Source organism: Pocillopora verrucosa, chromosome 8, assembly GCF_036669915.1.
Source record: "Pocillopora verrucosa isolate sample1 chromosome 8, ASM3666991v2, whole genome shotgun sequence".
Classification (NCBI taxonomy): domain Eukaryota; kingdom Metazoa; phylum Cnidaria; class Anthozoa; order Scleractinia; family Pocilloporidae; genus Pocillopora; species Pocillopora verrucosa.
The window spans coordinates 9,026,201-9,049,104 of record NC_089319.1 but is presented as its reverse complement, the minus strand read 5'-3'; the positions used below and the strand labels follow the sequence as shown (position 1 = coordinate 9,049,104).

General features: G+C 37.3%; 1 protein-coding gene across 3 annotated transcripts; it reads left to right on the top strand.

Moving 5' to 3' along the window:
* Positions 1-4,542: 4,542 nt before the first annotated feature.
* Positions 4,543-17,280, top strand: LOC131779036 (uncharacterized). Of its 3 annotated transcripts, none has more exons than XM_059095559.2 (15): positions 4,543-4,884; positions 6,548-6,605; positions 7,607-7,678; positions 8,992-9,105; positions 9,954-10,033; positions 10,529-10,594; positions 11,003-11,054; positions 11,259-11,306; positions 12,876-12,992; positions 13,743-13,787; positions 14,458-14,469; positions 14,599-14,619; positions 14,960-14,986; positions 15,701-15,954; positions 16,037-17,280. In XM_059095559.2, the coding sequence occupies exons 1-15, from the start codon at positions 4,684-4,686 to the stop codon at positions 16,253-16,255; spliced, it is 1,386 nt and encodes a 461-aa protein (XP_058951542.1). In that variant the 5' UTR covers positions 4,543-4,683; the 3' UTR covers positions 16,256-17,280. The 3 variants fall into 3 exon arrangements, with proteins under 3 accessions (XP_058951542.1, XP_066026859.1, XP_066026858.1); XM_066170762.1 differs by having other exon boundaries at positions 11,256-11,306; positions 14,963-14,986; XM_066170761.1 differs by having other exon boundaries at positions 11,256-11,306.
* Positions 17,281-22,904: the final 5,624 nt, after the last annotated feature.

Below are 22,904 nucleotides of genomic sequence, written 5' to 3'. Positions count from 1 at the left end.
TTATTCCACAGTTAAGTCTGCAACCCCTCCTGAAATACTCCAGGATACCAAAAAAAACAACAACAAGCAAACAAACATATTAGTGAAGTGAGCAAACAACCACACGCGTGACTTTCACGTAATCTAAAATTCGTGATTGCAGCATTCCCACGTGCGTAAAGTGCTTGTAACTTATGGGAAACACACGCATGTTACACCAAAAAAACCCGCGTGTAGCAGAAGAGGCCGATTACTCGCAATTTCTCGTAGTTTTGAATTTCCCTTTGTTTTTCAGAACACCCATATACCTGTACTTTTTTACACCGATGCGATAGAAATTAATTGGAAAAGCATTCCTTGAAATAGGAAGTCGTCCTGTATTTTCAGCGAAAAAGATCGTCAAGTGATCAAAACAACACCGGCCAGATTATAGTCACGTGCTCGGCAACGACTTCTTGAAAGCGATCATCTTTCATTCTTACCATCAAAACAGTAACGTTTGCATAGAAGAATAACAAAACGAAACGATTACAGCGGAAAGACCCAAATTGGCGTAGAAAGAAATAATGCTGCAAATTACCATTTTTTTTATGTCATGGATACATGATTCCGTGGGAATTTCTGTGTCAACAGCTTGCTGTCACTCACAAAGTCTTAGTGATTCTCGCTGGTCCTCGTTATGTTTAGCGCATGGACGATTCGAAGACCCTTCAAATTTGGTTTTTAAGTTGATCATAGCACTAATCTGAAACATTTGAAGTCCATTTCAATATAGTAAATGTCGAAACAGGCGTGTTAAGACAATAAATATCGCAACGATCAGTGCAATCATAATAGCGCCAGGACTTTGGACTTACTTCTTCGGAAGGATAGATCTCGAGTTCGAAGCCGACTAATTACGACTAATTACGAAGAGTCCACGCTAATTTGCATATCGCAGAGCGCCCACAAGAACTCGTTTCTACGCTATCGTGTATCCACGAGTTAAACAGTAGTAGCAGAAATTTTTTCGATTTTTTTTCAATGACTGTTACGAAAATATTTACTGCTCCAAGTATTTCCAGTATTGCCGTATAAACAAATAAATAGCCTAAGCCACCAAGAGGTAATTTATTTGTTGAAGACGATTACCAAACGTTCAAAAACACGCCAAAAAGCTTCCAGGGAGGGAGGGAAAGGCATATTGCTTGATAAAAGTATAAGTTAATACCCCAGATCTCTCCTGTGAATCTGTATTTGTTCAAATAATTCCCGCACAAAAATTACTATTCAGGCTGTTAATTCCAGGCCTAATATCACCCCTGTAGTACAGTTGACTCACGGTGAGCGACAGGTTTGCTTCCGCTCAAAAACCCCTTGCAAACACTTTGTCAATAAAATCCCACACAAGTACGCATTGCGGACCTATTTTTGTTGTTGTTAACCAGTGCTCATCATCGGGTGACATAAAGACAGACGAAAGTTCGAACATAGTAAACGAACGAAAGGGAAAAGGGTACTTAGGAGACAAACAAATTAATTTAACGGGAAGGAATCATGCATGCAATCCTTAAAGGAAAGAAAAACTACAGAATTGTTTAAAGTTATTAGTGAGAGTAAACAAGGTAACACGGCTATGAGAAAAAACGTGGTAAACACAAGCGGTTTTAGTCCATTTAGCTGTCCTTGAAACAATTAAAGGCGATTTTTTTTCCCGAATTTATTTTTAAACGGTTAATAGTAAAGGTGTATTTTCTTTCACGTGTTCCGGTTTCATTTTTGAGCAAGTGCTTTTATGCCTGCTTGTCGACTTTCCCAACTTCCTTTTGCTATAACTTGTCACAGGTGACGTAATCAAAGAAAAAAGAAAGAAAGAAAGAGAAACGGAAAACATAAGACAATTCATCCATCAGTTATAAAGCAATAGACTCCACTACATAATAAAGAACCATTTTCTTTTCTATTAAAATCTCTTCTCCGAGCTAGGTTCATTGCAGTAGTTCTGACAGACTACTGTAGGCAACTTCACGACACAAAGTTGATGAGTTTTCTGTGACAAAGCTTTTAGAATCTCCGCACGCGAAACAGAAAGTTTTTGAGGTTCGAATCCATGTAAAAACACCTCAAATGTTTGTATTTTCCTTCAGTTGTTTGTGACCAATGTCTAATCATATTTCTTGGTATCAAGCGAAGTTCGATTATGAGCATTGAATTTGCTTTTCGGTTTTGAAGATTAAGAAGATATCTGAAACATGCTGGGATTCTCCTTTACTCCTTTTCATTTACGACTAAACTTTTGTTGTGCCAAGAAAAAAGCACAACGTTTCGGTATCGCCATGGTTGATATTATTGTCGAGAGAAAGTATAGAAACATTTTTCTAAACATGCTTTAAACCTTAACTAAAAATAATTTTGTTTTTCATTGTTAAAGTACCCTTCCTTGTTTACCTAATATCGTTTTCATCGGTCAGACTTCAAATCGGAAATATGTTTTTATAATTCTGAAGGCCGTTATAGTTTCTTGTTTAATCTCTTCTCTAGGATATCAACCGCGTGTGGATTGAGTTGGAGGTTCTTCGAGATATTTACTCTCAAAACCGCTCAGCTTCAAAAATGGTGTGCATTGCTCTCCCAGATATGCCAGTCTCGTCTAAAGACTCTCCTGTCTGGCTGAAAGTGAGCTACAGGTGGCCAGTGGAATTCACCGAGATCCTGAAGCGATTAAACGACAGGCCATCGATCAAACCAGCGTAAATTATGTGTTGAGTTGCTATACAAACGTTACGACAGCCTTGTTTTTAAACATTTGTCCAGAGCCAGTTACAATCGGATAAAGTACGGCTGTGTCCGGAGGATCTTGATCTTCCCGATCATCTAGGTTTTAAGTGATCATCTGGGTGGTGTTTCCTTGAGATCCCTTAGATCTTTTGAATTTTTTTCCCTATAAGGTTGTAACGATCCGGTTAGGTATCTAGAAACTCCACGCTTTAATTAATCGCTTCTGCTTTCTTATGTAGTGTACGCAAATAGTTATTTGTAGGAGAAGGTATATTTCTGAGAATTGTTCGTGCATTGGTTTACACAAGTTTATGTCAAAACCGATGTTTGGAAGGGAGAGGCTACATTTCGAGTAAAAGTATTAACGGCAATAATCTCGTAGTGAAACTAATCATTTTATGTAAATTATTCATATTTCATTTATAGTCTTCGAAAAAATTTTTTATCCAAACGGAACTTAAATCCTAATATTAAAATGACGAAGGGCCAATGTCAACAAGAAAGAAGCGGTTTACGAGTTTCTTTGAGAAAACCTGAACTTTATATTTATACATAATTTTTCAATCTTGTGACACTATCTAAGAAATATTTCCATATGTCCTCGATGATAAGGATATAAACGTAAATCGTTGATCGCTAATTTATTTCTTATTTAATTGATGGTCACAATTTCTATTTTTGTTTGACGAACGAGGGTTGAGTACATTGAGACTTTCTATGATGGTTTAGGATGAAGGAGTTGCTCAATCAACGTCATTTTACACTATTGAATTGTTTCCCTTTGTCGATTTTTTTTCTTCTCTTCCTGATCATCTTTTGAACGATCACAAGTAAATAGCCAAGGGAGGCTGGAGGCTTTTTTCAATAGGATGCCTAATTTTTATAAGAAAAAGTGTTATTCATAGCCAAGCAAACCTGACTTCACCACGTATGCCTGTAGGACTCTATACGGACATTTAAAAGAAAGCATGCTGCCAACACTCTTTCAATTAGGCAATGGCTTCTTGATTTCATGGTAACTTTTAAAAACGGCAATAGATGGGTCTTTCATTTATAATGCAAATTTTTCAATGTTGTTTTGAACCAGGCTGCTCCAATTACCTGTAACTTGACTCAGGAAGTTGTGTTGATGACATTTATTTACAAGGGAAGTCGACATTGTTACCTTGATTTTACTAAGGCAGGCTGTTGTCTAGACTGATCCAAAAAGCTCTTTTTACCCCAACATATCCTGAAAGTATTTTGGTTAAATCATCGAACGACTTGAAAGATAAAAAAGCAGGTGAAATTGAGAAAAACAAAACAAAACAAAACAAAAACAGAGCGAACAAAGAGACATGCAACGGAAACGCCTGAAAAGGTTGCCAAGCTCTACGATTTACGTCACAGGATCCGTATGTCTCCCTTGCGTTACCAAGAGGGCTTTCGAACTGGACCAGTTTTGCCAAATCGTGATTTGAAACTATGACTTAAAATATTAAAAATAACAGCAGCGAAAGGGAATTTGTTTTTCAATTAGATTTCCTAAAATTTACAACCAGCATAGGTGCTTGGCGAGAAATGGAGTTATGAAATTCATTCCAAGTGCGGGTTTTTGAAAAACATATTGAGGGATAATCACTTAATAAATGGGCCTTAAAAATTCATTCAAATAAGAACTAATTCTGCTTGACTTTAAAAGCTCTGAGTAAATATCCATGTACTGTTAAATTAAGTTTGTTCACCTGTTTACCTATTTCTTTCCAAAAATAGCACGCACGTGTGCGTGACCCCGTACCGAGCAGTATTTAGTTATATGCTCATTTGAATGACGAGTTACACGCTCCCAGCATCTCTCTCCCTTTAGCCATAAAACATGGCGGACTTCCTAGCAACGTGAGATGTACTTTTCTTGTTACCAAACAGTGTAAAAGTGAATTTATCGCAGATATTAGATCGTAGTCAAGAATGAGTTTGATACGCGCTTTTGTTATAAGCTTTGTATTCATGCTCGTGGCGCAAGGCTCACTAGAAGCGGGTCAGTTGTTCGCTCCCCGCGATACGATCGGAAGCGACCCAAAAACCGAAGACAGAACTATAAACAACCGCTTGGCGATTTGTGAGTCTCGATGCAGATCTGAGAGGCAAGACACACTACATTTCCAAAAGGTTTGTAACAATACTATTGCTAGAGTATGTTTTGGTTAGTGGTAGTACCATGTGGCAATTGCTCATTACGCTTTTTCCCCTGTCCAGACAAAACATCGAAGAAATGCGTTTGTATCAAGGCGTAGAGGTGCTAAAAACAACCCGTTATGAAGGCGGGAACTAATGGAAGTTGTAATAGCTTCTCCGGACTAGGCTCGGACCTCTCTACAGCTTTACTGATCAAAACATTTTCAGCGACGGGTTGTGCATTGTTTTTCGAGCAGTGTTGCAGGAAGTCATAAATTTTTGAAACGTTCAACCAAGGATGTTACGACTCCTTTTAAATTATTAGCTATTTTTACCGCCCCGTTCCCTCCCTAGCCTTTCATCTCTAATTAAAATGATTCCAGGTGAGGATTAGATGGGAGGAAACGTACAGTGTGGCTTTCGCATAGTTTACTTACGCAATAATTACAAGTCGCACACAATAAATATAGTTAGTTCGCACGAATTCAACTCATTCCCACGTGAAATATCACTCTTCAAAGTTGGAAACAAGGCTTTAGGCAAGGCGATATTGATGTAGACTTGCCAAATATTGCCATCAATTAAAAATGTTATTAGAAAACAGAACAGGTGCGCTTCAGCGTAATGTTTGCTTCAAACCCTGAAGGCGAATGGCTGCTCTCATTCGATCGAGAAACAAACATTGTACCTGTTAGTTTAATTTAAAAATACTATGGGTACAGTTCCTTGGCCAATATTAAGAGAAAGTATCACATTTCCTTGCGTTAAAAGTATGCAACAGCATGTTTAATTCTGCAATTTCTTGTGGGGTTTTTAAAAACAGAATTGGTTTTATTGTTGCCATAGGAGTTTACATGGATAATCCATTCTAATGATTGATGTTATAGCTGCTATTTCATTCTCTCCCAATTCACAGTGTAAAATAGTTGCTTTCAAACAAAGACTTTTCTGAAGACATCGTCATCGACTGATAATGTATATGCATAGTATTGTTGTAGTATTGCAGTTTTGCAATTGCAAAGTATCAAGTAGCTTTGAAGTGGGTAGCATGTATTATTGTAAACAGAAGAGGAATTGTATGTGTGTTTTAAACAATCAAAGATCGTAAAATAGCGACAAAAAAAGTTGGTCTCATGCCCAGAAAAATTTTGCAGGAGAAAATATCGTAGTATTATAATTAATTTTGTCTCAACCAAAGTTAAATGATTAGGTGGTTACTCAAATCTTGCATTCAGAGCCCCTTTGCGGTAACTGCTTCAAATTTTGGCATTGTCTCTGAAAAAGTTTCTTGGTCTGTGCTCCAGAATGGATTATAAACCATTGAGCCAATTGTCTCTGACTCAAACATCTTAGACTCTCCTTACTGATTGCCAAACATGTCTCAGTTGGCTTTTAATGAAAATTTCATGATGTCTCAAGACATTTAAAGTACAGAGTATCCCCTCTCTGATGATTTTGTAAATTCTCCGTACCTGTTTACGAGGAAGTGAACAAGAATTGTATACTTAGGATAATTTCTATGGTAATCATTCTTGGGAGTCTGGGTTAAAATGGTAACTGTAATCGTATGTTTGAAAGTTTTTTATAAATACATGAGTTACTCTATTGTTTGTTTTTCCTGTATATTTCACCAGCGTTTCTGCCTTTTTCATTTTAGAGAGCTCCTCAGCTGTCTCAGTTGTGCCTCAGGGAATGCATGAAAAGCAAAGAAGAAGGTGGAGGACAAAAATTTTGATTGACTTTTGGCCTCTGTCCTATATTAGCTCATTACATATATATACTTTCTTTTTTTCAGTGTGAAATGAAATAAGTAAATCATTATTATTAAATTTTCTGCTAGATAATGACAAATAACAAACTCTTGACCAGATAAACTACAGTTGCACTTATTATAGAATGTGGTGAAGTCTGGGAAAATTTCCTATTCAATGGAACCTGTGTAGGGCCTGTTTCTAGAAGGTCCCCATGAGTTAAATGGGCTGCAAAGCTGTTCTGTTTTCATTTAAAGTGGTTATAAAAGTTTTGAAAATTATACAATAAAAGACTCAGCTAAAGAAACAAGATGGACTGGGTAGGGTGTCAGAACCTGCTTCTCAATCCTTTAAATTTTGATTCTTAAGTAAAAAAAGAACAAAACAAAACAAAAAAAAAATAAGCTCCTGGATCCAGATGTTAGTTGGGCACCACTTCCTATGTTGACTGATGTACAGTTAGTGCATGATATGATAGTGCAAAGCTGCACTACCTACACCTGGCCCCAGTTGTTCAAAGCTGGGTTAAGGTAACCCAGGGTTAGTGTGAAATTTGATTTCAGGTCTGAAAACTTTAGGAGAAAATTCAGTTCAAATCTTTTTGCTTGCAATTTGATCATTGGATGTTCTAAAAAGAATAGTGAAAATTTTCCCAAAAAGACTTTTGAACAAAGAAACAAAGAAAGCTGGATTAAAATTTAACCCTGGGTTAGAGCTAATCAGCCTTTGAACAAGTGGGCCCAGGTTGATGAATATAAGGTGATAAACCATCTTATTCAATTGTACCATCAACTGTCTTATGAGCTGGAAAAAAGTAAGAAAAAATACAAGAAAAAAGTAAAAAGGGGATTATTTTTGGCAACAAAATCTTAGTTAAGGCTCTTTACAAGAGGAATTTCTTGAAGTGAATTAAAAATTATTAGCCAAGGATCGTCTTACCATGTTTACAAATTCCTTTCTTCTAGATGTAGTTACAAAGAATATGCGAATAAGACGAGATGTTGTAGGAGAAAAAAGAAAGCAGGAGAAAAAAGAAAGTAAGAAAAGAAAATTTATTTACTATCTAATGCAAATGGAGTTATGATAACAAATGCCAAAGCAAACTGGGGAACTATGGCCAGGGAACCACTTCTAGCCTGGCTACTATTGTGTATGTAGTGGTTGAGAAGACGGGGTATGTGGTGATTGCTTAGGCTAGAATGGCCACTATTACAACTACTATAAGGTGATTGAGCAAGATTACAAATTAGTGGGTGGAATACTGTTGAAAACATGTGTATCTACGATGTGACATTTCTTTCTAGAAAATCCTATTGGATGTTGCAGATGGGATAATGCATAGGTTGCCAATGAATTCATTTGCTTAATTTTAATGGCTTGATTTTTTTATTCAGAGTGTTAGCTGTTTGGGGTGATATGCACCCTTTACAGTCACTTATGTCACATTGGGTTGTTTCCCATAACTGAAGTAAGAATTTTCTGCGCTGACCCCCTCTACAAGATCCAAAAAAATTTTACGCTGAAATATATACATTTTTTGTTCATTCTTCTTACAATATTTTGTTGGTAATTCTTTGAAAATAATATTAGAAGTATTCAAAAGGTTACTTTAGAAAAATGGAAACATAATTGCTAGACTGTATGCTTGTGCAACTCACTGCCTATTTTATTTTTCATTGCCCATGTACAATGTACATGATAACTTTAAATCTTCATTCTCAAATAGCACAAGAAATGTGTATCTTTATACCCCTCTTCAGCAATGAATGTCTGCTTCATATTTTTGATGCACTTCATGCAAAGATATTGATACATATTAACACTTGAACTCTCATAAGTGATTAACATGTAAAGTCTCCTTATGATATCCATACATTATCCAGCATACAGTTATGGAAATACTAAACCCTTTACACCCCCCCCCCCCAAGGGTGAATAGCATCTAACTTCTCCTAACAGTATCCCCCTGGATCACACATTAAGGTCACAAGAATAATGGAAATGATCACCAACCAAAGAGACTCTTGATTGTTAATCAAGTTCTCCTTGTCAGCATCTTTGGAATTATGGAGAACGGTGTGGAGAATATGCATACTGATGCTAGGGTGTAAAGGGTTAAACCTATCAGGTAAAAGTTGTTATTTTGATCTGGCACAAAATTCTCTTAATTAATTTACAAGGGAATGAGAAGCAACTACAGGGAGGAATTAACAGTCAGATCATGGGAGTTGAAGGGTCAATAAGTCTAGAGATGCACTAAAATATAAGAGAAGAGCTGAACCTACATTGTGTACCATACAGTTTGTTATAAATATCAATGAATATCTCCTTTCAATACTTTTCCACTCAGATTGTTTAATACCATCCCTGTTTCTGGATCATCATTCTGTTAAAGCTACTGTGGAAGTGGATTTTTTGGAAAGAAAACCAAACTTATCAATATCATGGAAGCCAGTTTACACTGGTAAGATAAAAAATCATTGATGCCATCTCCATCCCAAATTGTTTACACATGTTGTGTATGAGTTTTGCTTTCATTTTTGATCTGTTGATTTATGTATGTATTATGTTTGCAAGATCCTCATTTTATCCTCAAAGATCTTGAAAGATTCTTGCAAAAATGTTGCAAAGATCTTGACAAGGATGCCTGTAAGATTCTGATCAAATCCTGAAAGATTTAAGTAAATATCTTAATAAGTTCCTTGAAGGGATTATTTTAAGATCTTTGAAAGATCCTTGTTTTGTCTTTGTTTGAAGAGCTTGATGAAGCTTTCTAGGATATTTATCAGGATCTATGTAGGATCCTTAGAGGATCTTCATCAAATCATTGAGGTTCTTAACAACTGACTTTGGATATAAAGATCCATCAGATCCTTGTGAGGATCCTTTAAAGATCCTTGTCTTTAAGGATCTTTGGTAGGTCTAAGAGTCCTCAAACTTCTTGTACCAACTGAAGATCTTTTTTGACTTTTACCAAGCTTGAGAGGAAGTTTTGAAGTGGGTGCCAGATCATGATCTGTTTCCTTACAATTTCCAGCAATTTGCAGATTTATTTTAACCCTTAAACTCTCAAAAGTGATTAACATGTAACTTCTCCCTGTAATATCTGTATAATATCCAACAAACAGGTAATGAGAATACTCAAACTTTTCAGTTAGGAGCTGCTATCTTGATCCAGTACCAAACTCACATAACTAATTCACAAGGAAATGTGTAGCAGCTAGAGGGGAGAATTAACAATTAGATCTTGGGACTTAAAGGGAGATTGGCCAACTCATAATTTGTTTGCTCTCTTTCCTATGTAATGTGAAGATCCATGGTACAACTGGACATCATATGCCATTTTTTACCAGTCTGGGGAAGGACAACCTTTTTGTAAATTGATACCAAAGGTATTTTTTAAATGATAAGCTGTTTACCTTTGTTACATTTATTTATTTGAAAAAAATGTTAAAATAAATAGAAGACCACAAGTCCTTATTAGAAATTTGAATTAGATTGATTTATAAACAAAATTGAACATTAGTCAATGCAGTAATTTTTTTGGATATCTGGCATTGACCTTCATCCACTTCAATAAAAGTGATTAAGATTTAATATTTGTTCAACCATGGAGATGAGATTTATTCTGTAACTAAATTTTAGAACCTTGTTTCCCAAACAAAGATGTACTTATGGTAATAATGATTGCTTGCACAGACCTGTGATAAAATGTCCTTTTTCTTCAATGTGGAAGATTACCACAAAGAAGCCAGTTACATTTTTCAGTGCCAGTCACAGTTAGTGTCACAAGCTTTGTTTACAGACTAGGCAATTGCCTTGTAATGTTATCTTTAAAATCTCCCAATGATGCATGTTGTTGTTCTTTGTTCCTCTTTACCATTTAGGACCAGCATAAGTTCATTCTTGCAGATGGTGAGGGTTGGGAATATCCAAGTGCTATTCACATGGTGGTATGTATTGTACATGTGTGTTTACTTACCCTGTTTTTCATAACAACATCAGTTCCCAAGTGAAATAAGTTTATCTGCTGTCATTTTAACTACTTCTTCTAACAATAAATCGTTTTAAGTGTATTCCTTTAAACAATCCCACGTTCTGTACACCTTTTGACCTTCACATCCTTTTTGGGATGATGCTGTAGTTAGTCGGAGTGCACTCACCTCTCATTGCTATGGTTGGGTCAGTTCTCCTAATACTATATCTGTAGTTAACTCCGAGGAGTGATTTTGATGTAACTTTTTGTTACATTTTTATTATTGCATGTAAGTTAAGGAAAAGACAATGGTAAGAAGTACAGTAGGTAATGGCTAACTGGTTAAGGGCTTTTTTCGTGATGTAACCGATGATGTTTATTGCAGATTTACACTTATCCTCACTCCAAAGAAAGTTCACATCTCATGAAGACATATCGTACGTATTGCCTTTTGTTTGTTTCCCAACACTTCTTAGAGTATTTTTAATTTGGTAGTGAATTGCTGCTGGTAATGTTGTAATGTTGGATTTACAGTTATTGTCTTTCCAGGGAGCACGTGGTTCTAGGGTTGGTAGCCGAGCCGCCTTGTTTGATTAGGTTTAAAAGAAAAGTCAACCGATTAAGTTTTGTTTAATTAGCAGATCCTCCCGCACGACCACTGCCGACATTTCCTCCAACGTCCTCTAACGGTAAGAGCTTGAAATGTCTTTCAGTCAGAAAAGTGGAGGAAGCCTGCGTGGTTGACGGTTTTGTGGGCGTTGAAACCTCCAGCAGCTTCTCCGCTCGTTTTCATGGCTTCATCGCTTTGCGCTTGAAGCACATACAAAACCGCCAGCCACGCCGTCTACTGTGGCAGTAAACTTTTAGTGATTTCCAGGCCAGTTGCAAAACGGTGGCCATTTCCCAGATAAATCACGTCACTAAAAGCGAAGCATTTCATGGGAAAATATTGATGAACTAAACTAAGGTTTCTGTCCTCTTGTTAACGAGGGCTTTGCATTTGGTCTCAATCTGAAAGCAAAGTTTTTATAAAAGACGGAAATGGCCTGTATTTGATATATAGATGTGATAACAGAGCTAGAGGAGCACTCAATCCCGATGAAAAGTTGATTGGTGGCTAAAGTGAATCATAGCCTCTTTCTGTGTAAGGCGTGACAATCTCCTAGAGTTGTCTATGATATATAATACATGTTTACAATATAAGGATATAATATTTATAAACATAAATGTTTTCGTCAAAAGTCCACGAAGTGAAAATTCCTCTCCCCCTAAAAACGTTGATGTAAGCTATTTATTATCACCTGTTATTTAATAGGTTGAAATATCCACGAATTTTGATGGGTCCTACCTATAATCTGTTAGAGGACAGGGGCATGAATGACGTCATCACGAACAATCTTCTACCTCTTTTTATCATAAAAAACAAATAGATTCCATATTGCCTTGGGTTTGTTCAGTAATAGATCACAGATGACGTTAATATCAATCAATCAATCAATCAATCAATCAATGTATTATAAATAATATAAAGCCTTTTGAAGGTTTATAAATTTATGATAAGTTAAGATTAAAAACGAACTAATACGAAATATGAAAATTCCACAATGTTTTTCAAACTAAGTTAAAAAAATATGTATATATAATATATGAAAAAAATTGAAAATTTTAAAAAGGGTAAAAGATTGATCAAGAATAGATCTACATCGGACTCAGAGTCCCGTGAGATTGAATGATTTTAGGTTGTTTTTAAAAGCAGTGTATGCTTGAATCTTCCGAGACGCGTCTGGTATAGCGTTCCACGATTTCGATGCAGCGTATCTCCACGATACTAAGTTGTTGATTTTACTGACTTTTGGAAGGACCAGTCTTATGGTGCCCCATGTAGTAGGAACATCGGTGACGCACTCGGCGGCGCCTCGTGTGCCACTTTGTTTTTCTTACCCCCATTTTGACGTCATCTGTGAGTTTTTACTAAGCGGACGCACGGCGTCATGGAATAAATTTGTTAAATATATACAAGAGAAAACGTTACTTTCTATTGATATATCATAATGTGCGAGACTGGCAAGCAGGCTGTTGTGGATTAAGTTCCCGTAAGGCGGTGTTTTATGATTAATTAATTTTTTTAGTGTAATGCAACATCTTCTTATTCATCCAGTTGTTTCCGACCCCTCCACCTTTGAATACGCATACTGTTCATAAACTCCCATTCCATCTCATCACTTGTTACACAAATAAACCATACTCTTTCTCAACAGACACCATCAAAATTGCGGTGGCCGCTTCTGGTGCAGTTTTTGGCCTTGTGTTATTGGCAGCTTTCTTGTTCTTCATTTATCGTAGACGAATCAGGCCATGTTCACTTCTTTATGAAGGTTTGTTTACTAAAGATCGAGACCTTAAAAAAAAAAGTAAAATAAAGTAGCATAGGGCAATACTAAAATGGTCCTGTTTACCCTCCAAGAAATATTTTCCTTCATGAAAAAAGATAAAAAAGTTGAGATGAATTGGCCTTCTGACTGGTTTGAAGGCCAGATGAAGAATCGAATGACAGCTGTACAACGCTTTTCTTTGAATTGCCAATCCCTTTGTGGCAACTTTGTTGGAATTTGCCTTTCCTACTTAACCCTCTCACTCCCAGAAGTGATAGACAAGTAACTTCTTCCTTGAGTATCCATACATAATGTAGCAAACAGATAACGAGAATGCTCAAACTTATTAGGTTGGAGTTGTTTTCTTGATCTAACACCAAATTCTTGTATCCAATTAACAAGGAAATGTGTGACAGCTCGAGGGGAGAATTGTCAATTAGATATTGGGAGTTAAAGGGTTAAGGAGGTTTTTTAATACTGATAAATGTCCATCCTCTTTTATTTTACTCGTTTGCACGAGTTCTGACCTGATGATCCATTTCTGCAGAAAAGTGTGTTGGCGCGTGACGTTGTGTTCAGAGCTTCAAAAGGCCGCAGCGCCATTACTTTGCCTGATCTATTTGTATTTTTTCCATTGTTTTTGTTGTTGTTGTTGTTCGCCATGTTATCGGCATTAAGTTGATACCCATAAGAGTGCACGTATTGTGAGATGTTTCCAGCTTTCGTAATTACATTTCGAATCTTTTTTAACAGGTGACAGGCGTCAAGAGAGGTATTTCATGCCACCAAACAATTTAGGTGATTTTATGATATATCTTTTCATTCTGATATCTTTCTGTGTGCTCACTCTAACCCCTTACACCCTAAGATTAGTATTGACATTTTCCACACTCATCATTCTACATTTCCTGTGGTAATTCAAGGAGAATTTAGCTTAAATTTGACAAACAGGAGCGTCTTAAATTGATGATCATTTCCAGTACTTTTATGACCTTTACATTCGATACAAGGATAGTAATGTAGGGAAAAATTAGAAGCTAGTCGCCCTGAGGGGTTAAAGAGTTAATAAATAATTCGTGTGTGCGTAATTAAATATAACTGAATGCCCTTGCAATTTTTGGAACTTGCTTTGGTAATGGTGGTTAATAAGGAAGTGCGTTTTTACGTAACCTTAATGTTCATGAATGTTATCGAAACTTGGGCACTGTTACTGTGGTGATGTTAGAGTATTATGGACGACTTGTTCTTATCACGGGGTCAACTACCCATGCTCCAAAAAACAATGATTAAGAGCACATTGGTGACTTTCCTATTTATTTCCATAAAGTTGTATTTGGAGAAAAGTTGTTTGAAATTAATGTGGGTTCATCATTGTTGGATTATTATGCTTCTGTATCAGTAGTTTGTTATTTTTACCGTGAATTGAATTTACTCACTCTGTCTCTGTTTTATTTTGGAATCATGACAGTCACCATTCCAGGTATGTTTTGTTTTCCACGCAAGTTGCCTTATTACAAAAGCTGTGTTTTGTTCACTGGTATTGTTTTAGATAAACTTGTAAGTATTGTAATTAAACTTTCTTTTTTTTTATTCAATCCTCTTTCCGTAGCCCCAGGAAGGCCTACTCCAGGTGTGTGGCTCATCTTCCTGTGTTCATATCACATAATAGTTACAATCGCTCTGAAAAACTTTATCAGCGTTCGTTTTGGTCAGACGTATAGAGATACCTCAAAGCGGATTTAAGTTTTGTCCTGATTCTTGATTAATAAGTCGGTTTGTTTTCCCATGGACTATATAGAATTATGGTGTTGAACCATCGATTTTCCTGCTATCTAAAAAACTGGTTTAATTCAAGTGGTTGGGCTGTCAGTGGGTGTTGTCAAGTGCAAATAAGTAAGTTATTTGCTTTGTAATGTAATGTTATACTGAATATTATACTGACCATTTTATTGCGGTTTTTTCCAACACAGTAGCTCTTTCAACAGCTCCAAACGCAGGTTAGTGTAGGACTCTTGAGTTCTTATTTAGAAACTCCCTGAAGGGTTAAAATATTCCCCTTTTTGACGTGTTTGGAAAAAAATCATTTCCTTCAAATGCTAGTTTAAAATTAATGGTGGTCGGATCGCATTAAGAGCTGCATTGAGATGAAAGATGCTGTCTTAACTAAACATCCATTTTCTTGCATGTGATAACATTTGCACTGAAATTATTTTCTTTTCGTCGACTTGCAGTACGCTGCAAACAGATACCTCTAAAAACTGCTTGTAATCAGACTCTGGTGTAGACACAAATTCTGTAAAGTTAGTGGATCTCTTTAATTTCCCCCTACTTTTTACACCTCTGATGCGATCTCCTTGTAGGTAAGATTTGGTGAACCCTTTAACCCTTAAGAGTGATAAGTAACGATTTTCCCTCATCAGAATCAACCCTAAAACAAACATTGAGGTCACAAGAATAAAGGAAATGATCACCAACTGAAGAATCTCTTGATTATTAAGAAAATTCTCTTCATCAACACCCAAGGAAGTCTATAGAGAGCGGTATAAAGAATATGCATTTTGATGTTAGGGTTTAAAGGGTTGAGGCTTTCGTTGTAACCCATTAGTAAGTTTCTACATGTACCTCAGTCTATAGTCATCGATTGCCTCATTTGTTTGCGTCATCGTGTTACGTCATCGCGTTACGTCATCTTCAAACCTTTCAATTGTTAGGTCCTGACTCTTTCTACGCATGCTATTTTCCTGAAAACGAGTGGTTCAAGCTTCAAGTAGCTTCGGTCGTGAATTTCTTCAGGAACAATGGCTACCCAGTGGAGATGGATGTGATGAATTCCTGCGAACTCTCTAGTGGACCAACTCGCTGGGCTGAACAACAAATTCGGCGAGCTCGAAATGTCCTTATATTTCTGTCTCCGGGACTTTTGCGTCTTTCTGGAGTTGACGAAGATGATCCGGAAACTCATCAGGTAAACGAAAAAAAACGCTTTTGTTAGTTCTCCCTCTGCTAGAGTGGGCTCTCAAGAAATATTTCGTTTTTTCAATTTTCAGGAACACGAGCGCGTTTGGTATGAACTTGCTTTGCTTAAGAAAATTTTCCTACAGACTCACTCCGCTAGTAAAATGGTGTGCATTGCTCTACCAAATACGAACATTAAACCTCAGGAACTCCCTCTGTGGGCTGAGCTGATCTATAAATGGCCTGAGGATGAGCAGAAAATTTTCAAGCGCTTAAACGACAAACCTATTATCCAGCCCTGGAAGTGCTGAAGATGACGAATAGAAATGTATTATGACGAATGATCTGCAATCTTGTTTTTTTATTGTGTAAGGGAGCCAAGGCGGGGCTTCAATATTGAGAACGTTGAAGAAAATATGTACATTCAGTGTTCCTTTGCTATACGAAGATTGACGCGATCATCATCGTTCAGAGGTTCAATGCTTTATTGTATTTATTTGTTTGTTTGCTCGTGTTCCTTTTTGCAATCTGTTCCTTGTTATCTAAGGAAACTGCTCAATTCTTAATTAGTCCGATAGGCAGCCGCGAAATATTTAATGATTTAGTTTGTGAATCGTTCCGTGTTGGGGTCAACTGGTGGGAAAGTTAACCGTTTACACCCCAACATCAGTATGCATATTCTCTATACTGCACTCTACACGTTTCCTATATTGCTGACAAGAAGAAATTGTGAAACAATCAAGAGCTCTTCTAGCTGGTGATCATTTCCTTTCTTGTCGCTACCTGATTGTTTGATTCAGAGCTGAAATTTTTGGGAGAAATTAGATGGCAGTCACTTTTAGGGTTTAGTAATAAGTCAGTGTCTTTCAGTCAGTTGGTCAGCCAGTCAGTCTCCTTGGGCCTATTGGACAAAAATACCGCACAACTAATTTCAATAGTTAGCCCTTTTTTCGCGGTTTACAATCAGGTTATATATATGGGGTTAAAGACCGAGCATTGTTTATTGCCTGCGGGGGAGAGGGGAAGGGAGTGGGAAGATTCTGGTTGTGTGTTTCTCCGCAATTATATTTACCTGTTTCCCTCACAAGACTCTGTAGAATTCTGATAATTCCCCTATATTGGCTGTCAATTTTTACAGCCCCCCCCCCCTTGAACTCTGTTGGAGATGACTGGTCCCTCGTTCCCCTTGAAAAACCATGTGATCTTCCTTAAATTCCCCCGAACTCCCCTCCCCTCAGGCAATAAATTGTGACTGGTCCATTATTAGCATGGTGTATATTGAGATGGCGATGATTCAATTTGTTGTCAAATAAACACATCATTGTATATATCCTTATATCCCACATCTACAAAAGATTGTTTGAGTCCCTTTCAATGGCCATAGGGTGAAATATGGACTGGACTATTGGACTATTTTTTTGGACCATTTTTTGGACCATTTTTTGGACCATTTTTTGGACCATTTTTTGGATACTTTTTTGGACCAGTCTTTTTGGACCTTTTAATTGGGGGAGGGGGGAGGTAGGCCATAAGTACTTAGGGAGGGGTGGGATGCAGTCTATCAGTACTCGGGAAGGGGAAAGGAAACTGTTGTAACTGAGGGAAGGCAGGAATGGTTCCCTTTGTGTGAACAGTATATCATTACAGAATTCATCTATCTTCCTCTTGTCATTGATCCTATGCGAACGATAGAGATCCCGGAGTTCCGATCCTGAGCCATTGTATTCACAAGCGCTATCGCAATGTTAAAGTCTGCACCTTTACTATAAATACATTGTTAGTAGTTCTGTTCAAAGCAATCTTCAGTCTTTTCAGATACACAGTTTTCCGGCTTAAAGTGCCATTTCCCACGGCCTACGCTTTTTAACTTTATTTGAACAGTTCGGTTTTTTCCTTTTTTCGCATAATATTTTGATCTGGTCTGTAGCTAACAAACACTAGTCAGCTTTGACTGTTTCAGAAATTGGAAAGCAATTTCATGTTCTCTCGAGTCATTGCGAAATGTAGTAGTCGTTTTGTTATTGTCTCTAAGAGGGCTTACTATAATTTGCGAAACAAAACGGAATGGAAAAATGTAGTTTGCAAGATTCACTCAAATCGGCAATTTGCGAAGGAAATTTGTAATTTTTGAATCACAAATCCGAAATTTGTAGAAAAGGTAATTCTGTAATTTTCACTTGTGGGGATTTAATGAATCATTACATCAGTTATGTGAAAGAAGAAGTGCGCCATTAAGCCATAAAATGCAAACCTGTCATTGAAAAAATGATCCAGCACTGAAGCTGTGCTGTTTTTGTTGTCAGTTGATCGAAAGCGGAAATTGACGATATTTTCAATAACAATCTTAGTCCAGTGTTTAGGTGTCAGTTTCGCATTGGCGTGACAAAAAATAGAGGATCGCTACGACCCAGCGCAAAAACTTTTACATAAAAATAGTCAGTCGAAAAACCGCTTAAAATAATTTAAATGATCTATTAAAACTCTATTAATCAGTAGCATTTACTAATACAACCACTTCGCATCCCTCCTTTCGTACTAAAAGTTCGTCTTCCACCCCTCCCTTAGTAACAACAGTTTGCCACCCACCCCTCTCTGAGTACTGATAGACTGCGTCCCATCCATCCCTTAGTTCCAATGTTCTACGGCCCCACAATAAAATGGTCCGAAAAATGGTCCAAAAAAATAGTCAAATAGTCCAAGAGTCCAATGGTCCAGTCCATATTTTACCCTATTCCCTTTCGATGCAATGCTCTTTCTTAGGATTTTCATGCGTTTTATACTCTGTTCAGAAGTTACATCCAAGTTAAATTGTAACAGTTTTTTAGGGGGTTTTGATCCTTTTAAAGCGACAGTGGTTATCGCCATCTACGAGACTCGAAACTTGCCCATGTTTCTGGACCTTTTGGAGTATCCCACATACACAAGTGTAAAACTCCCCAGTCTTTATTTTGTATTCCTAAAAAATTTTCCAATTGGGCTCAATGAATTATTTCGCTGTTTTCGTTTACCAGATAAAATTTTATAAACTGTACTGTTTGCCGAATATTCCCGGGATTTTCGCAATGTGTATCTGCCCTGTCATAAAATTCTAAGAAACGGCTCATTTTCGGTCAAATGCCTAAGAATTTTAGTTGAGAATCAGGAACGATACATACCCACCGTAGAAGTCAATCAGTAACAGATAAGCTCGTGTAAAGCACGCTCTTTCATTGGTCCTTCTTCGATCAAGATGATTATGTTTTCAGCGCAAACGTGCATTACTGCTTTAATATTCCTTCGCTTATGGTATTAGCAAGTACACACGACCTGCTGATGATGCTGTACCGACGCATGTACTAGTATCGGAAAGGAATAACAATTTTTAATGCATTACGCAGCATCGTGAATATACAGAGAACAGAATATAATGCTTCATTGACACCTTGCGTATTTTTAAAGGTTATATTGACTAGGTAGTTCTTGATTGTGATTTCACTTTCAAAGTCTTGTGACGCAGACTCATATCCTAACCAGCCCGAGTTCATTCGCAAAGAAGCTTTGAGCGTAAAATTGTACGCCCTGGCGAGCAGGTTTTCAAGGAACCTATAACTCAGGGAGGACAAATACGTATACGAGTTTCAACTTATGGACTGCCAAAGTGCATGGTGATGTTGTCGTGAAAGTTAGTACTTGTGTACAAGAGCTTATCTGAAAAATCAAGCATTTGGCAGTCAAGTCGCAGTTTTCTTGGGACGTTTCATTTTCCTAGCCACGCGATTTAGTATGATTTAACATGAACGAACTGATCGGTGGCTGCTTACCCCTAATTGGCCTTGTGAAAGTACTTGTTCGTGTTTTTGGCCATGCTAATGGTTACTGAAAAAACAGACGAGCGAGGCATCTACCTACAAGACGTCGATTGTGTCTTTGCGCAGATCGCGTGCTTCCACTACCTCATTCTCAGATGCAAGGTATGGGATTTTTCTTGATAAAATCTCTCAGTATATCGACAGCGCAATCATACGCTTATTGAAACTTTCAAATATATTGGGATTGATTAAGTTCCATATGATACAAAACTAAGTGATCTTTCGTGAATCGATCGGTTCCCGTCCATGGGTGTCCTCGCGTATAGTTCGATCTTCCACGGGTAAAATTTCTAAAGATAGATAGTCAACCAAATTATTGAGAGATTTAGTACAGCTTTGTGAACTGTCGATCGATACGTTTATAAAACACTTCCGTAGACCGTGTAAAGAAACGTGTTTGAAAGGAACGAATATATAATTATCCGGAACGAAAGTCACTTTAGTACAGCGATAATAGTACAGGTTTGTAACCGAGAACGTGTTTGCTTTTTTCGATTTCGACAGCTGAAGCTAAGTTTCAATGATAACCTGCAGCTTTAAGGCATCTTTTCGGTGTACAAAACGATGCCCTCGAGAACATGAACTGCAAGACTGATGGTGTATGTTTGGAGGAAAACAATAGGCCAGAATTAGAAATCAACGTATCTTGAGAACCAATCCTTACATTGAATACTAAGTTTTGTCTTAAGAAAAGCCAGTAATAATTCAGTTCCTCAGTCTGTTCATAGGCGTTTAATAATAATAATTACTTATTGGATGACACAATTATTGGTAGAACCAGTAGTTCTCATTGTGGTCCTCATACCGTGGCAATACCGTGCGCTAATCTGCGACAGTTGTTTTTAGCTCTGACGTATTGCGGAGTTTCTTTAGGAAGCTTAACAGATTTCCTTGTCCAAACACTAGCTCCGCACGGCAAAATTTTTCCAAAGACAACAGCATTCTTTACCAAAGTGGAATTTTCTTTTGAAAGGTTTACTTTTGCGGTTATGATAGAAGTACACAGTTACGATAAGTGTCTTCTCAACAACATATATATTAGAGAATATCAAATACCTCTGCGATCATAAGGTCACATAAATTTTGCTCGTACCAGCGTGTTTCATCGTGCGCACTCCTATTGTCTGTGACCTTGGCAAGAGGAGATGTTTTTGAGCGTTTCATTGTATTTCACTGTCACGAACCCAATCATGAGTATAGTTTTATGAGTTTTCAGCGAAACGTACGGCATTTTGTGTAGCCGAAGTGGTGGATAACACTACAGGAGAACACAAAATACCTCACTGACCGCGTATGCAAAATTTTACGAGGCACAGAATCAGTCAATATAAATGTTTATATGGCGGAGAAGATTCTCTGTTATTGCCCTTCGACTAAAGGCTAGAAGAGTAATCATGTATGATGTTTCGAGAAAGTAGATCATACAACGTGTTCCTAGGAGGCTTGAAGAGATTTACGGTTGCAGAACATGATGAAAATTATGACGTGAGCTCGGGTATTCTTTAGGTGTGGTTTTTCCTAGAATTGTTCCTGGTGTGTGATTGTACAAATGCGGCCGATTTCGAAAAGGAAAAGCTTTAATTAGGGAATTATGAGGAAGAAAGTTATAGGAAAATGGGTGGAAATTTAATATCAAGATTAAATCATTTAAATAGTTAATTGGGTACTGTATCATGTATTTAGTTAGTTTAAGAACCATATATTGGCATAAATTTCCTGCGCTCACAAATATTTCATTTGTACCTACTATTGTTACCGTAGTCTCCCACTAGAGTTCTTTAATTAAGGTCGGGAGCTACATTTAGCTTTTCCGTATATGTTGTGGATCAGCTACGTGACAATAACTTTCCTCCTAGTTTAGAGCCTGTTAAAAATCACACGCCGCGTCACAGACACGATTTTTCGCTCTCAACCAAATTTATATCATCTGAATGCGACGTGTAACTACTTTCTTTCATCCAATCTCATGCGTAGAAAACGCGAAAAGCTTCATATATGACATTTAAACATCAGGGCCCATTTGTATAAAGGGCGGATAAACGCTATCCAACGGATAAATCACTACCCACCGGATAATCACTACCCAACGGATAAATCAACTACCCAACGGATAAATCACTACCCAACGGATAAGTGATTGCGAAACGTACTGCGCTATCTACTGGATAGAGATCCATCCGGGGATAGCGTCATCCAACCTTTGAACAACCGAAGCTAGATCACCGAGGATTTCAGTGAAGCCTCTGTAAGCATCGTTTGATTATTCATAAGCATGTGAATGATCCAAAACATGAACCTGTTGTCGTGTTTTTCTTTTTGTTTCCTCCAACTGATTATTAAAATAGCGTTTGTCGTTTTTTTTGGAGAGCGTGAGTGGAAAGAGATTAGTGCATGGGATTAATTAAAGTCCTATTTACGTGATTGATGCAAAACAGTTTTGATCCCTTTCTATTTTTCACGGCAGTGATATTACAATTATAAAAAAATACGAAAAAATTATATTCTGCTCTCTCACGCTCTATGAAAAAAAAAAAAAAAAAAAAAAGAAGGAAGGAGGGAGCTTTTTTAACAAGAAATATGTGTAACGAGCATCACTTAGCCCGCGAGCAGATCCTTACTTATGGGCGGTTTGGCACGACTTTTTTTTTTGCCCAGTATAAGTGTTCCCAATAAACTCGTATCAACTATCAAAAACGCGTTTTCTTGCAGCGCTGTGTAATAAGGTCCTGCTATGAGACACAGCTGTTACGTTATCACCAGTGAGCCTATTTTAAAGCTGGTGTGCACTGGTACTTCCCACTCACTTCTTCCTAAGGAAGATATTTATCGTCCTGTCTGTTGGGTGATAAAGATGTGTTGATGATGAAACAATGAAAAAAAATATTTTAATCGATTCCCTTTTACAGGAATCTTCTTTCGTCTCATGTAAAGAGTGGTGTAGCACTAAGATTTTGAAGGTAAACAGGCTAGCTTTGATAACAACTTCATAATTTCTCACTTTGCTCTTGATGTGTCCCAGTTGAGGCATTCGAAGAACGCGATTTGGTATTACCAACCAACCGACAAACTAGTACTCAAGTAGCGAGCAAAAAAAACAAACAAACAAAACCAC